Source organism: Lethenteron reissneri, chromosome 66, assembly GCF_015708825.2.
Source record: "Lethenteron reissneri isolate LAM-NWPU_2019-01 chromosome 66, ASM1570882v1, whole genome shotgun sequence".
Lineage (NCBI taxonomy): Eukaryota > Metazoa > Chordata > Hyperoartia > Petromyzontiformes > Petromyzontidae > Lethenteron > Lethenteron reissneri.
The window spans coordinates 3,360,627-3,376,821 of record NC_083844.1 but is presented as its reverse complement, the minus strand read 5'-3'; the positions used below and the strand labels follow the sequence as shown (position 1 = coordinate 3,376,821).

Below are 16,195 nucleotides of genomic sequence, written 5' to 3'. Positions count from 1 at the left end.
AGAAGGCGTGGGCAGCGAAGAGATCAGCGGAAGTCAGAGAGGAACCTGCAGCAGAAAATTTGTGCCATTGACCTCTCTATGGGCAGAACGTTTCATGCACGAATAAATGGCTAAATGAAGGTCACGGTTCATTCACAATTCAACACCATGGGTGGCTGCCTTCTGTACCGGTTATTCCTGAGCTTTGGCTCTGTGCAATGTGAATGGCCGCATGCTGGGAGATGAGAGCGTCTCACACGGGCGAGGGGTTTTACAACGCTGGGTGAGACACTCACGGCTCTTGTCGTCTGTCTTCTCTGCTGACGATGTCTTGTTCTCTGTAAACCCGACAGAAAATGGTTGACTTAACACCTCACAGAATCCATCTCTCCTTTAGTCATTCTCATCCCCATCGTACAAAATCAACTTGAACAATGACAGTATAGCAGGTCAATGGGTGGACTGTTGTATAAACACCGGGTTTCATTCCCTTGGTCGGAATTATCAGCACAGCATAAGTCATCGTTGCTGACCATTCATAAACCCCCTCCCCTGCAGCGACAGAGGCAGTCTGCTTCAACGATTCATTGAGACGAGGTATCTCGCTGGTGTGAGACACTCATGGCTGATGAAAAAATAATAGTATTTTACCTTCTCTGGCAATAAAACAGGAGTTGTGTTAAGATGTTCAAATACAACTAAGATATCTTTGTGAAAAATACATTTTGCAAGGCATCAAATCTGCATTAACCACACCATCATTCTTGTGGCAAAACATGGAAACAAACCTGCTAATGTTGCGCCATACCAAGGCGCTGTGGGTATTCTTATGGTCACCACCCTCACAGTCCGATAGGGGGCGTCTGAGAGAGTGAGCGGGAGGTGTGGTGGTTGAGCTGCAGTAAAACCTTCCCCCCTGGGTACCCCGTGACCGGGGGTAGAGACCCCAGACCCCCAAGGAATGAGGGCTGGGGGATAGGGGCCAAGGGTTCATTCCAGACCCTTCCAGAGACTTCTGGAAGGTTTTGGAGAAAGTGCGGTTAAGGGCGGGGTAAGCCCCAACTTGTGTATAAAAGCCGGCCATCTCAACGGGACCGGCAGTGTTCGTCCACTCAAGACCCAAAGACGCCTGAAGATTGGTCCAGCACCCTGGGACCCTTAACCGAGGCTCTTGTCAGAGCCGGGTTGCAGCGGACCGGCGGTGAGACCCGTACCCTGGCTAGGTCGGGTCAGGTTAGCTTCCCCTAGCCCCCGTAGCAGAGGAACCGCGTGAGCGTAACCCGGAGTGTGCAGGGCACGCTAGAAGGGAGGTTGTACCTCCCTTAGGTTATCGGGTGACGGGGCCGTACCCCGTAGTGTTACAGGGGCCATAGCTGTAAGTGTTACGGCTATTGGAGTTATCGTTTATTTGAAATAAACACGTTGCCTCCAAGAAGTATCGCTCCACGTTCATACCCACAACACTATCAATAAAAGTGCATTGTCATTGAAACTGATTGGCCTACACCAGACACAGCCTTCTTTGTGGCCTTGCACCAGTGTGAATAGAGCAGAGATTGCCAACAGGTGAACAGGACAAAAGACAATGCAAGTACTTTCCGAACTCTTATAGCTCAGCTCGAGCAGTTATTTGGTGTTTGAGCCATTTAACACAACTCCTGTTTTGTTGCCAGAGAAGGCTACAAACCTATTCTTATTTTTCATAATTTTTTATAGTCCTGCCAAAAAGGTCCCATCGAGACACTCACTGCTGTTGTCGTCTGTCTTCTCAGCTGACGATGACGATGTCTTGTCCTCTGTGAATACGACAAACATGGGGGAATAAAACAATCACGGCGTTCAGACACTCAACGACCGCTCGCTCGACACCACTCCTCTTATCATGAGCATGACAGTCAGACTCAGATTGACTTGTCAATCGCTAGCCAGTTATTTTTTGAGTAGAGAGATACCAAGAGGAAGGTCAGGACCGGTGATGATCAACCTTATCAACCGAACGTTTCATGCAAGAATGAATGGATGAATGAAGGTCACGGTTCATTCACAATTTAACACCATAATTCAACACCATGGGTGGCTGGCTCCTGTACCTGTTATTCCTGAGCTCTGGCTCTGCGCAATGTGAGTGGCCGCATGCTGGAAGACGAGAGCGTCTCACACGGGTGAGGGGTTTTACAACGCTGGGTGAGACACTCACGGCTCTTGTCGTCTGTCTTCTTGGCTGACGATGACGATGTCTTGTTCTCTGTGAAACCCGACAGAAAATGGTTGACTTAAAACCTCACAGAATCCATCTCTCCTTGAGTCGTTCTCATCCCCATCGTACAAAATTAACTTGAACAATGACAGTATAGCAGGACAATGGGTGGACTGTTGTATAAACACCGGGTTTCATTCCCTTGTTCGGAATCATCAGCACGGTATAGTCATCATTGCTTATCACTTCATAAACCTCCTCCCCTGCAGCGACAGAGCCAATGTGTGAGATATCTGCTTCGACGGTTTTATGAGAACAGGCGTCTCACTCGTGTAAGACACTCACGGTTCTTGTCGTCCGTCTTCTCGGCTGACGATGACGATGTCTTGTTCTCTGTGAACCCAACAGACGCGGTTGAGTTAAACCTCACAGCGTCCATCTCAACCACCTGAAACTCTTAACTATTGGCCACTATTGTAACTGGACTCCTCTATCCGTGGTCTCTACTTGAGTCGTTCTCACCCTGGTTGTGCAACATCTACCTGAGCAAAGAGCCACAATGGCAGCAAGCAGGACAATGGGGGACTGTTCTATGAACCCCCTGGGTATTATCCCTCATTGGGAATCATCAGCACAGTTTCGTATTTTTTTTTTGTGAGATGTCTGCTTCAACGGTTTTACAAGAAAAGGCGTCTTGTTGGTGTGAGACACTCACGGTCCTTGTCGTCTGTGTTCTCGGCCGATGATGATGACGATGATGTCTTGTTCTCTGTGAACACGACAGAAGCGGGGAGTCAAACCTCACATCGTCCGACCACCTGCTGTTCTCTGGGAAATGGACAGACATGGTTGACTTAAAACATCACAGAATGCATCTCAACCACCTGCTCCTCTAAACTCTTGGTCACTCTTGACAACGGGACTCCGTCTACCCCCGGCTTCTCCTTGAGTCGTTCTCATCCCCGTCGTACAAAATCAACTTGAACAGAAAGTTACAACGGCAGTATAGCAGGACAATGAGGGGATTGTTGTATAAACACCGTGTTTCATTCCCTTGTTCTGAATCATCAGCACAGCGTAAGCCATCGTTGCTTACTGCTTCATAAACCCCCTCCCCTGCAGCGACAGAGTGACTGTGTTAGATATCTGCTTCGACAGTTTCACGAGAACAGGCATCTCGCTGGTGTAAGACACTCACCGCTCTTGCCGTCCATCTTCTCAGCTGACGATGACGATGTCTTGTTCTCTGTGAAAATAACAGACAAAGTGAATTAAACAATCACGGCGTTCAGCCTTTACAACAACCGCTCGCCTGCCACCATTCCTCTTTTTGTGAGCGTGACAGTCAGACTCAGAATGTGTTGACTCGCTACTCGCCGGGGAGGAATTGTTTGAGGGAGAGAACAAGAGTAAGGGCAACACCGGAGATCATCAACCTCATGGGCGGTCAACCAGCAAAGACGCACGGATAGCGACGAGATCAGTAGAAGGCAAACAAATCGTGCCATGCACCGATCTATGGGCAGAACGCTTCTTGCTTAATGAAGATGGCTGCCTCCTGTACCGGTCACTCCTGAACCCTGGCTCTGTACAATGCCAGCAGCTCACACTGGGAGACGCGAGCGTGTCACACGGGTGAGTGGTTATTACAATGCGTGGGTGAGACACTCACGGCCCTTGTCGTCAGTCTTCTCGGCTGACGATGACGACGACGTCTTGTTCTCTGTGAACCGCACAGACGTGGTTGAGTTAAAAACTCTCAGCCTCCAACTCAACCACCTGATACTCTTTAACTCCTGGCCACTCTAGCAAACGGGACTCCCTCTATCCGTGGTCTCTCCTTGAGTCGTTCTCATCCCCGTCATACAAACTCAACTTGAACAGAAAGTTACAATGGCAATATAGCAGGACAATGGGGGATTGTTGTATGACACCGGGGTTGATCCCCTTGTTCTGAATCATCAGCACAACGTAAGCCATCGTCGCTTATCGCTTCATAAACCCTCTCCCCTGCAGCGACAGAGCCACAATTGGGGACTGTTCTATGAACCCCTGGGTATTATCCCTCATTGGGAATCATCAGCACAGTTTCGTATTTGTTGCTTACTGCTTTGTAAACCCCTCCGTGCAGTGACAAAACCAATCTGTGAGATGTCTGCTTCAACGGTTATACGAGAAAAGGCGTCTTGTTGGTGTGAGACACTTACGACTCTTGTCGTCTGTCTTCTCGGCTGACGATGACGATGTCTTGTTCTCTGTGAACAAGGCAGACGCGGTTGAGTTAAACCAAACATTGTTCAGCCACCCAACCTCCGCTCGCCAACCCCCATTCCTCTTATCTGTGGGTCCTTTTGTTTTGCCAGTATTATCCAACATCATCGCAATGGCGGCCAGGAGATGACAACTACCTCGCCTGGTACATGAGATCTTGGGTTCAATCCTGAACCTGATGTTTACGGCTCTCTCTCCACGTGGTCCCGTGGCTTTATCCTCCGATTTCTCTGCGGTTTTCCCTTCACATTGTTTTATTTTTATTATTTTATTATTTCCATTCTACGTGACTTTACCGAAAGAACCAAGAAGATGAATCCCTGCAGTCACGAAAGCTTTAAATCGAAAAAAATGCATATATTATCAGGGTGTGTTTTTTGTTTGCATATTGACCACAAGTATTGTGGTTAATGCACCACGTGATTCCTTGTAAAAAAGGTTTCAGTTTTGTTGGCAGAAAAAAAGGGAGAAAAACCCTATTATTATATTTTGGTACTGGCAAAGGAGGTCGAATGATGTAGATGCTTACATTACCTTGTTAAATGTCTTTTACATTAACAGGCTAAAAATCTCACTAACATAACCGCTGCTTCCTTTTCCTCAATGCGGCGGTGGCGCTTGTTGTTTAATCGGCTGAATGTGTCTCATCAACACAGCCGCTGCTGTGGGAGCCGTCCCGCGTTGACACGCTAATCTCTAATCTCTAGCAATACAATGGCTTCTTTAGCACCGTAACCTAGGGGTTACATTCACAGATTGACATGCCGAGGTATAAGTAGCTCTGCGATCTTACATTGACTTGCAAATTCCATCTCTAGCCCCGCCCACTTACCCTTGGCTTGTACCAGAGGTCGCAACCGGGTACCTGATACCCGCACCCTACCCGATACCCGGCTACCCGTACCCGTTTGCGACCCTGGTGCGGCCGGGTACGGGTACGGGTAGGCCGTGAGTCACTGGTGAGTCACCGTTTGTCAGTCATTTCCCAACGTCTTGTCTCTTCTCACAATTCAAGTTCCTAGAATCAACCCACCCGCGCCTGCAACATGGCTTCATCCCAGAGGTCGCAATCGGGTACCCGTACCCTACCCGATACCCGACCGGGTACGGGTAGCCGGGTATCGGGTAGGGTACAGGTACGGGGACCCGTTTTCGACCCTGGTGCGGCCGGGTACGGGTATGGGCAGTAGTTCTCTCGCCATTTTTCTTCCTGCCTCAGCAGTCTGCCTGCTCTATTTTTTTCACCTGAAGACGATTGCTTGTGTAGCGATCGAAACTTCGTGATTTGATTTGATTATTTTTCTATCTACGTGACTTTAACGAAAGACCCAAAGAGTAGAGAATAAAGTTGTATTGTTTGTACACATCCCAGCCACACGACCCTCGCGTAATTTCAACAAATGTTGTTTCACTCACGGTTCTTTTCATCTGTCTTCTCAGCTGACGATGATGATGTCTTGTTCTCTGTGAACCGGACACAGTTATCAATGTAGTATAGTAGTGTAGTGTATAGTAGTGTAGTGTACAGTGGTGTAGTGTACAGTGGTGTAGTGTATAGTAGTGTAGTGTGTAGTAGTGCAGTGTATAGTAGTGTAGTGTATTGTGTAGTGCATAGCAGTGCATTGTGTAGTAGTGTAGTGTATTGTGTAATGTATTGTGTAGTGTTTAGTAGTGTAGTGTATAGTGTAGTGTATAGTAGTGTAGTGTATAGTAGTGTAGTGCATAGCAGTGCATTGTGTAGTAGTATAGTGTATAGTGTACTATATCGTAGTTCAGTGTGTAATCTCTGTAAGTAGAACATCTTTCATACCCCCGCACGTTGCCAACTGTGCTAATCGGAGGTGTCGGGGGGGGGCATCAAACCACACATCGAGTCCATGGTCATCCCCCGTTAGTTCCGGTCTTAGAGGAGGATGGGTCAACACTTGCTGCTGCTGTTGTTGTAATGTAGAGTGGCTGAGACACTCACTGCTTTTGTCGTCCGCGTTGTCAGCTGACGTTGACGTCTTGTTCTCTGTGAACACGACAGACGCGGGGAGTTAAACCTCACAGCATCATACCGCCTGCTGTACGTAGACGTGTGCGCGTGTTGAACATCTTTCGCACCACCGTACATATCCAACCGCGATCATCGGCGGTGCGACTCTCAACTCCTGGATGCTCGAGCAAACGAGAGTTTCTATCGCCGGTATCTCCTTGAGTCGTTCTCTCACCCCGGTCGTACAAAATCAACAGTCTAGATCTGTGTTTTGGTTTAGTGCGCTGATCTTAAAGGTGCATTGAAAAATGTTGATACTCCGACTGATGCTCCTACTGTTGTGGAGTGACTCATGCAGCCAGCCATGGCTGCAGGGTTTTGGTAGTACATGTTGTTTACGTCGTTTATTGTGAAAATTCGGTCACAGTTCATATGATCACTGTTTCATTGCTTTCATGGCTTTATTTTGGTGATTTTCGAAAAGTATTTTGGTTTGGCCATGTTTGTTTGTTGTAGTACAGAGTTAGACTGATGGCCTTAATCTAAGTTGTCTTGTGGTTGTTGTTTGACTTGCATCCCACTGGGATATTTGAACAGGGTTGGTGTACGGTGATTTTTTTCTGCAATATTTTGCTGTCTTTTCTCGGATTTTCTGTTTGCACATATTCACTTTAAGATGTTTTCTTGTTCATGTTTTTGTTTTTTGTTTGTTGCGGTTGCACCCGATTCAAGAGCCGAATTGCTCACAGGGCTATACCTAATCAATGAACTTTGAACAATGTCGGGGGGGGGGGGGGTGGGGACTGTTGTATAAAAACCAGGTTTTCATCCCTTGTTGGGAATCATCAGCACAGCTGTAAAGCCATCGTTGCTTACTGCTTCGTTAAACCTTCCCCTACAGCGACAGAGCCGCTGTGTGAGTTGTCTGCTTCGACGATTTTACGAGCACAGACGGCTCGCCGGTGTGAGACACTCACCGCTCTTGTCGTCCGTCTTCTCGGCTGACGATGACGACGTCTTGTTCTCTGTGAACACGGCAGACGCGGTTGAGTTAAACTGGTAGAGCGGTCAGCTAATAAAACTATGAATTATGTTTGTAATTTTACCCCGTAAGGGAACCACGGAGCTAATATGGAGCTTATTTAGTCAGAAACGACGTGGCCCATGGAGACGCACAGAGACTCATAGAGACCCAAACTCATAGAGACTCATAGAGACCCATAGAGACTCATATTCATAGAGACCCATATTCATAGAGACCCATATTCATAGAGACCCACAGAGACTCAGAGACTTATAGTCATAGAGACTCATAGAGACCCATACTCAAAGAGACCAAAACTCAGAGAGACCCACAGAGACTCATAGTCAAATAGATCCACAAAGATCCATAGAGACCAAAAAAGACCCATACTCATAGATATCCATAGTGAGAGAGACCCATACCCAGAGAGACCACATACTGAGAGAGACCCACAGAGACTCATAGAGACCCATAGTCATAGAGACCCATACCCAGAGAGACCCACAGAGACTCATAGAGACCCACACTCATAGAGACCCACACTGAAACTCCACTATTTATTTTATTTATCTCGGTAAGGGTAGCGACTGTGTAGCCCTTTTTCTGAAGCGATCTGCCTGTCACAGATGAACGAAGTAGCGGAGAATCAACATCACGTGGACATTTACAGCAAATGTAGATGGTGGTGGTTGTGTGGCGATGGTGGTGGTGATGATTGAGTGTGGTGATGGTGGTGATGGTGGTGGTGATGATTGAGTGTGGAGATAGTGGTGGTTGAGTGTGGTGATGATGGTGGTGGTGATGATTGATTGTGGTGGTGGTGGTGATGATTGAGTGTGGTGGTGATGGTGGTGGTGATGAATGAGTGTGGTGGTGGTGATGGTGGTGGTGGTGATTATTGAGTGTGGTGATGGTGGTGGTGGTGTTGATGATGATGGGGTGTGACTGTGCGCAGACGCTCCGTGAGAAACACCGCCACAGATGACGAGACACTCACTGCCAGGATCCTCTTTGGCTGCTGCCACTGACCCAGTCGTCTTCACATCTTCTGCACAGACAGACAGACTGCGAGGTCAGGATACGAACTCACACACTCACACACACACATAACAACAACCGCCATTCGCTACTAAGTGGCGGTGACGTCACCACGACGCTTGTGCCAGGCCATGTGCACCTTGAGGCCACGTGAAGTGTCGGACGCCCGTTGGCAGCAGGTCACGGGGCAGACCCAGCAGGTGCCACGGGTCGACTGACTGAGATGACTGGCTGATGCACCACCTGTGCTCCCTACTGTGCCAACTTGCTGTGCTTTAGCCACCCGGCGCTCCGCTCGTTGTTGGGAGCGTCGCTCCTCCGCCCTCCGTTGTTGTTGGAGGACGACTGCCTCCAACTGCCCAGTAGTGTCCTTCACGAGCCTCCTCCACAAAGGCCGATCTTGACACCGCTGCTACCAGTCATCGGCAGGTCCACTCAGCTCCACGTCCTCCGGTACCACATCACTCCATCTCCTCTCTAGCCCGTGCCGCGCCGGTTTAGCCCCCTCTATCCGGCTGAACAAAAGCTGTTTAGGCATGCGGTGGCTGGGCATGTGGGCTACATGACCGAGCCAACGCAGCCTTACCTGCCGGAGGAGCTCACCGATGGGACTTTGCCCAGATATTTTAAAGATTTAAGAGCTCCTGACACAATCCAGCCTGGTTAAGCCCAGGATGGATAGTAGGCAGGCCAGCCTAAATGTTTCTAACCGGCAAAGATGTCCCATTAGGGGGGTCCACGTTTTGCAAGCGTAGAGAAGGGAGGGAATGACTGTGGCCAAGAAGACCTGAAGCTTTGTGTGGAGTGACAGACCAGGTAGCTTCCACACAGCGTTACGCAACCGATGAAAAGATAATGCTGCTCGACTAATTCGGAGTGAGACCTCTGCTGTTAAACTGGAGCCGTTCATGAGCACACTGCCCAGGTATGGGAAACTCAAACAATCTCCACAACTGCCCTATCACCAATTGGGAGTTGTGTGGGTGGATTGTCCGATGGTACAAAATACCCAGGCATGGGCTTAGTTTTGGTGGGGCTGATGGTAAGGCCCCACGTCTTAGTGGCACACTCCAGGTTCAGCAGCAGTGTCTCCAACTCCTTCTCTGAATGAGCAGCAATTACCAAATCATCGGCATACATAACGTGGTTTATCAATAGGGAGCCATCTCTTGACCGCACCCGGGCATCGATCAGCCTCCCATTATATCTGTACCAAATGGAAATTTCCCCGGTACAGCTATTGAAGGCTTCACGAACTACGTGGTCGAAATAGATGTTAAATAATGTGGGAGCCAGAGGACATCCCTGTCGCACCCCAAGGTGAAAAGAGAATGACTCCGACTATCGGCCACATAGTTTTACCCGGGCCCGCTCACCATCATGAAGGTCCTTAATGATCGTGAGCAGAGTCAGGGACTCTAAAAACACGAAGAAGAACCCAGAGCCAAGGCCTACTGATGGTATCATAGGCCTTGACCGGGTCAATAAAGCAGAGATGTAGGTCTTGTTGGAATTCCCTACACCTCTCCTGTTGCAGATGGACATAAAATATGGCATCTGTGCAGGACAGCCCTTTTCTGAAGCCACATTGGGGCTCCACAAGCCTCTCCTCAGCGTGCCTAGCAAGGCGATGTTGAATAATCCTTACCAGGACCTTATCCGGCACACTGAGGAGTGAGATTCCCCTGTAGTTGTTACAGTCCGTGCGGTCCCCCTTCTTAAAGAGGGGGACCACCAGGGCATCCTTCCAATCCTGTGGAACCTATCCAGTGGTCAATACTGTTATGATGTCATGTAGGGCAGTCTGTGCACAAATGCCACCTTCCCTCAGCATTTCACTTGGGAGATCATCTCTGCCCGGTGCTTTTCCGGGTCTCAGACTCCGGATCGCCTTCAGTACTTCCTCAACAGATGGCACCTCAGCCAGCCACTCACAGGGGGTGATTTCTTCCAATATTTGAGACACCACAACCTAAGCAGAGTCATTCCCACTTTGTCCCACGATGTTTTCCCGGCTGACGGATTTCCCTCCTCATTCTTTTGTTCAGAAGAAGAGCCACTCCCTGTTGTTTGGCAGTCTCCTACCCAGAGTAGAGGACTGTCCACCCCTCATGGTGGCAGGAGCCAGAGCCGATCCACCGGACCTCCTGAATCCCACAGAGATCCAGGCGGTGCCGGTCCAGCTCCCGACAGAGGAGTGGCAGCCTCTCCTCTGCAGTGAGCGTTCGAACATTCCACATGGCCACCCGTAGTGGTTTTTTGCTGTTTCTGGAGGAATCCCGAGGGTACGGATTCAATCTCCTGGCTCCACCAAATGGGGTTTGGCCAGGATATGTCATGGATGCCTGTCCCCCCAGGGCCTCCGGCACAAGCTTCATTTGATATTTTCACACACATACACACACTACACACACACGCACGCTGTACTCACTGGGCATGGCATCTGTGGATGTCTTTGTGACGTCACTCTCCTTATCTGCAACACACAGGGGTCAATGCGTGTGTGTTGTTACTGCCATCACGACGACGACTACCACCACCCCACTCGTTAACCCATCGCGGCCTCACCGAGACTCAAGACCCATACCCATCGCGACCCACAGAGGTCCAGAGACCCACAGAGACCCACAGAGATCCATACTCATAGATACCCACAGAGACCCATACTTATAGAGACCCACAGAGACCCATAATCATAGAGACCCACAGAGTTCCAGAGACTCATAGAGACCCACAGAAACCTATACTCAAATAGACGCACAGAGACCCATAGAGACCCATATTCATAGAGACCCACAGAGACCCATACTCAGAGACCCATACTCAGAGACCCACACTCATAGACACCCACACTCCACTCATAGAGACCCACAGAGACCCATACTCATAGAGAACCACATAGTTCTAGAGACCTATAGAGACCCACATAGTCTCTCTCTGCTTGTGTGTCTCTGTGTGAGTCTCTCTCTCTGTTTGTGTGTCTGTCTGTGTGTCTACGTGTGAGTCTCTGTGTGTGTGTATCTCTCTGTGTGTCTCTGTGTGTGTTTTTCTCTGTGTGTGTCTCTCTCTGCTTGTGTGTCTGTTTGTGTGTTTCCGTGTCTGTGTTTTGTCTCTCTCTCAAATGTAGCAATCTTTGTAAGAACGTAATCAACCCGGTAGGGTGTTGACTGTTGTGTTGGCCGACTCGCTGTGTTGTATTGCATTATATTTTTAAGTTTACTAGGTTTATTTTCTCATTCATTCTTACCTGATGACGGTTGCTTGCGTTGCAATCGAAACGTCGTATTCTATTATTATTTAATGTATTTTCTTTCGACGTGACTTTACCGAAAGAACTAAAGAGTGGTGCAGTGGTGCGCAAGGGAGACAAAGGCCACCCATTCCTCTCGTGTGCCACGGTGCCAGCCTTCATCGGTACTGCTGACAGCACTTGCCCCCACAGTCTGCTAAGGCTATAGGGGGGATCTTTGTTTTTTTGTGGTGATTATTGTGTGATGGCGGTGGTAGTGATGATTGTGGGGTGGTGGTGATTTTGTGGTCGTGGTAGTGATGGTGATGATTGTGTGGTAGTGGTGATTGTGTGATATTGATGGTGATGGTAACGGTGCTGGTGATGATTGGGTGTGGTGGTGGTGGTGGTGATTGTGTGGTGGTGGTGGTGGTGTGTGTGGTGGTGATTGAGATGGTGGTGGTGATTGTGTGGTGGTGGTGGTGGTTTGTTGGTGGTGGTGTGTGTGGTGGTGATTGTCTGTGATGGTGGTGGTTGTGTGGTGGTGGTGGTGATTGTGGTGTGTGGTGGTGGTGGTGATGATTCGTGTGGTGGTGGTGGTGATTGTGTGGTGGTGGTGATGGTGATTGTGTGGTGGTGATGGTGATTGTGGTGTGTGGTGGTGGTGGTTGTGATGATTCGTGTGGTGGTGGTTTTGGTTGTTGTGGGTGGGCGATGTTGCGTGAGTCACACACTCGCTTTGATCTCCTTTGCTGCTTGCGAAGCTGTTTCTGAAACAGACACAAAGACAAAGATCTCACTCACCCTCCCACTCACCCAATGACTCACCCACTCACCCAATGACTCACCCACTCACTCACCCAGTGACTCACCCACTCACTCACCTACTCACCCACCCACTCACCCACCCACTCACTCACCTAATGACTCACCCAACCACTCACCTACCCACTCACCCATCCACCCACTCACCCACTCACTCACCACCCAATGACTCACCGGCTCACCCACACACCCACTTTGTCACACACTCACCCACTCATCCACTCACTCACCCACTCACTCACCCACTCACCCACTCACCAACCCACTCACTCACCCACCCACCCACTGGGTCACCCACCCACCACTTACGCAGTCGTCCACCCTCTCCCTGGCTGTGGTGTGAGAGTTGAACTCACGGGTCAATGCTGCTGCTGCAGTCGGGGTGGAAGTCTCCTTCTGGTTGTTGGAGGCCGCCGCGTTCAGCACTGAGCACAGCGCACAGACACGAGGGGGTCACCACGAGACACCTCACGAGTTGTGGCTCATGCCACGACAAAACCACCACCACCACCATTACCACCACCACCATACAATCATCATCACCACCACCACACAATCATCATCACCACCACCACCACACAATCATCATCACCACCACCACCACACAATCATCATCACCACCACCACCACCACACAATCATCATCACCACCACCACACAATCATCATCACCACACAATCATCATCACCACCACCACACAATCATCATCACCACCACCACACAATCATCATCACCACCACCACACAATCATCATCACCACCACCACCACCACCACACAATCATCATCACCACCACCACACAATCATCATCACCACACAATCATCATCCCCACCACCACACAATTATCATCACCATCACCACCACACAATCATCATCACCACCACCACCACCACCACACAATCATCATCACCACCACCACCACACACTCATCATCACCACCATCAGCACCACACAATCATCATCACCACCATCACCACAATCACCACTCACCCATCCACTCACTCACTCATTCAACAAATGACTCGTCCATTCACTCACTCACTCACTCACCCTCTTACTTACTCACTCACCCCCTTACTCACTCACCACACACTCAGCCACTCATTCATGCATCGTCACTCTGTCACGTGTTCTCATCGTCACAGTGCCACGTGTTCTGCACGTCACAATTTCCCGGGCTTAGCCTCTGCTTGAGATAGTGAGAGAGAGTGAGTGAGAGAGTGAGTGAGAGAGTGAGAAAGTGAGTGAGAGAGTGAGTGAGAGAGTGAGAGAGTGAGGGAGAGAGTGAGTGAGAGAGTGAGTGAGTAAGAGTGTGAGTGTGAGAGAGTGAGAGAGTGAGTGAATGAGAGAGTGAGTGAGTGTGAGTGAGTGAGTGGGTGTGAGTGAGTGAGTGTGTGAGTGAGTGAGAGAGTGAGTGAGTGAGAGAGAGAGAGTGAGTGAGAGATTGAGTGAGTGAGTGAGAGAGTGAGTGAGTGAGTGAGAGAGTGAGTGAGTGAGTGAGAGAGAGAGTGAGTGAGTGAGAGAGTGAGTGAATGAGCGAGTGAGTGAGTGAGTGTGTGGGTGAGTGAGTGAGAGAGTGAGTGAGTGAGAGAGTGAGTGAGTGAGTGTGTGGGTGAGTGAGTGAGTGTGTGGGTGAGTGAGTGAGTGTGTGGGTGAGTGAGTGAGTGTGTGGGTGAGTGAGTGAGTGTGTGGGTGAGTGAGTGAGGGATAACGACTCACCAGCCAAGCAGAGCAGAGCGACGGCAGCCCAGTGCAGTCTCATCTTGGCTGTGAAACACACACACAGTGACACACACACAGTGACACACACACACAGTGACACACACACACAGTGACACACACAGTGTGACACACACACAGTGACAAAGATAAAGATCCCCCGTATAGCCTGAACAGACTGTAGGGGCAAGTGCTGTTAGCGAGCACCTATGAAGGCCGGAACGGCAGACGAGGGGGTCGGTAGCCAACACCACGCCCGGCCGCCTTTGTCTCCCCAGTGGTGATGTTTTTACGCACCAGATACTCATTTGAGGTTGAGTCGACCTAGGGGAGGCCCGGGACCCGTTAAGACAATCGTCACCGGTGTCGGCCGTGAGCGGGAATCGAAATCGGGTGGCCGGGTTCGTAGCGCAGCGCTAACCGCTACACTACTCCTCCCCACACACAGACACACAGACAGACAGAGACACACACAGACACACAGACAGACAGAGACACACAGACACACAGAGACACACACAGACAGACAGAGACACACACAGACATACAGACAGACAGAGACACACACAGACACACAAACAGACAGAGACACACAGACACACAGACACACAGAGACACACACAGACACACAGACAGGCAGAAACACACACAGACATACAGACAGACAGAGACACACACAGACACACAAACAGACAGAGACACACACAGACACATAGACAGACAGAGACACACACAGACACACAGACAGACAGAGACACATAGACAGACAGAGACACACACAGACACACAGACAGAGAGAGACACACACAGATACACAGACACACAGACAGAGACACACACAGACACACAGACAGATACACACACAGACACACAGACAGACAGAGACAAAGACAAAGATCCCCCGTATAGCCTGAACAGACTGTAGGGGCAAGTGCTGTTAGCGAGCACCTATGAAGGCCAGAACGGTACACGAGGGGGTGGGTGGCCAGCACCACGCCCGACCGCCTTTGTCTCCCTAGTGACGATGTTTACACACCGCACCAGGTACTCATTTAAGGCTGAGTCGACAGACAGAGACACACAGACACACAGACACACAGACAGACAGAGACACACACAAACACAGACAGACAGAGACACACACAGACACACAGACAGACAGAGACACACATAGACACACGCGCACACACACACAGACAGACAGAGACACACACAGACACTCACTGTGGCACACTCTCACACTCACTCACCGTTTCACTGCGAGCCTGATGCTCTCACAGTGGTGAATGAGAAATGCAGACTCCAACACACGCTGACCAACACACACACACTCTCTGTAACACAGACACACGCACTCTCTAACACAGACTCACACTGTGAGACTCACGGACTCACACTCGAGAGCAGACTCACACACAGGTTGGTGGTGATCACACAGCCTCTATATATACACACACCACACACACGTAAGGGACTCTCCAGGTATTGACTGACCAGGTGAATCACCAGCGCATTGGGCATGACCCAAACAATAGAATCGCTATTAGTCTAATTACCCCATTCAATTACACGCAGGTACACATGTACACTCACACACACACTCACACACAGGTACACTGACATGCACACTCACACACAAAAAGATCCCCCGTGTAGCCTCTAACAGGCTGTTAGTGAGCAGCACCTACTAAGGCTACCGGCGCTGTGGCACACGAGGGGGTGGGTGGCCAGCACCACGCCCGGCCGCCTTTGTCTCCCCAGTGGCGATGTTCACTACACACCGCTACACCAGGTACTAATTTGGGGTTGAGTCGACCTAGGGGAGGCCCTGGAATGGTTCAGGTAATCGTCACCGGTGTTGGCCGTGAGCAGGAATCGAACCCGGGTCGCCAGGTTCGTATCGCAGTGCGCTAACTGCTACACCACCGCCCTCCAC

General features: G+C 49.9%; 1 protein-coding gene across 1 annotated transcript in view; it reads right to left on the bottom strand.

Moving 5' to 3' along the window:
* The window catches only part of LOC133359917 (mucin-5AC-like), a 59,366-nt gene extending 43,713 nt beyond the window's left edge, over positions 1-15,653 (bottom strand). Inside the window, exons 1-17 of the mRNA XM_061578477.1 lie at positions 15,510-15,653; positions 14,260-14,307; positions 12,898-12,966; positions 12,451-12,486; positions 10,919-10,963; positions 8,447-8,497; positions 7,403-7,450; positions 6,417-6,461; positions 5,864-5,911; positions 4,384-4,431; positions 3,849-3,899; positions 3,375-3,422; positions 2,892-2,945; positions 2,522-2,569; positions 2,177-2,224; positions 1,728-1,775; positions 276-317 (exon numbers count right to left, since the gene is read on the bottom strand). Of these exons, the coding sequence (XP_061434461.1) occupies positions 276-317; positions 1,728-1,775; positions 2,177-2,224; positions 2,522-2,569; positions 2,892-2,945; positions 3,375-3,422; positions 3,849-3,899; positions 4,384-4,431; positions 5,864-5,911; positions 6,417-6,461; positions 7,403-7,450; positions 8,447-8,497; positions 10,919-10,963; positions 12,451-12,486; positions 12,898-12,966; positions 14,260-14,302 (772 nt within the window). The 5' untranslated portion in view covers positions 14,303-14,307; positions 15,510-15,653. The remainder of the gene's footprint in view (positions 1-275; positions 318-1,727; positions 1,776-2,176; positions 2,225-2,521; positions 2,570-2,891; positions 2,946-3,374; positions 3,423-3,848; positions 3,900-4,383; positions 4,432-5,863; positions 5,912-6,416; positions 6,462-7,402; positions 7,451-8,446; positions 8,498-10,918; positions 10,964-12,450; positions 12,487-12,897; positions 12,967-14,259; positions 14,308-15,509) is intronic.
* Positions 15,654-16,195: the final 542 nt, after the last annotated feature.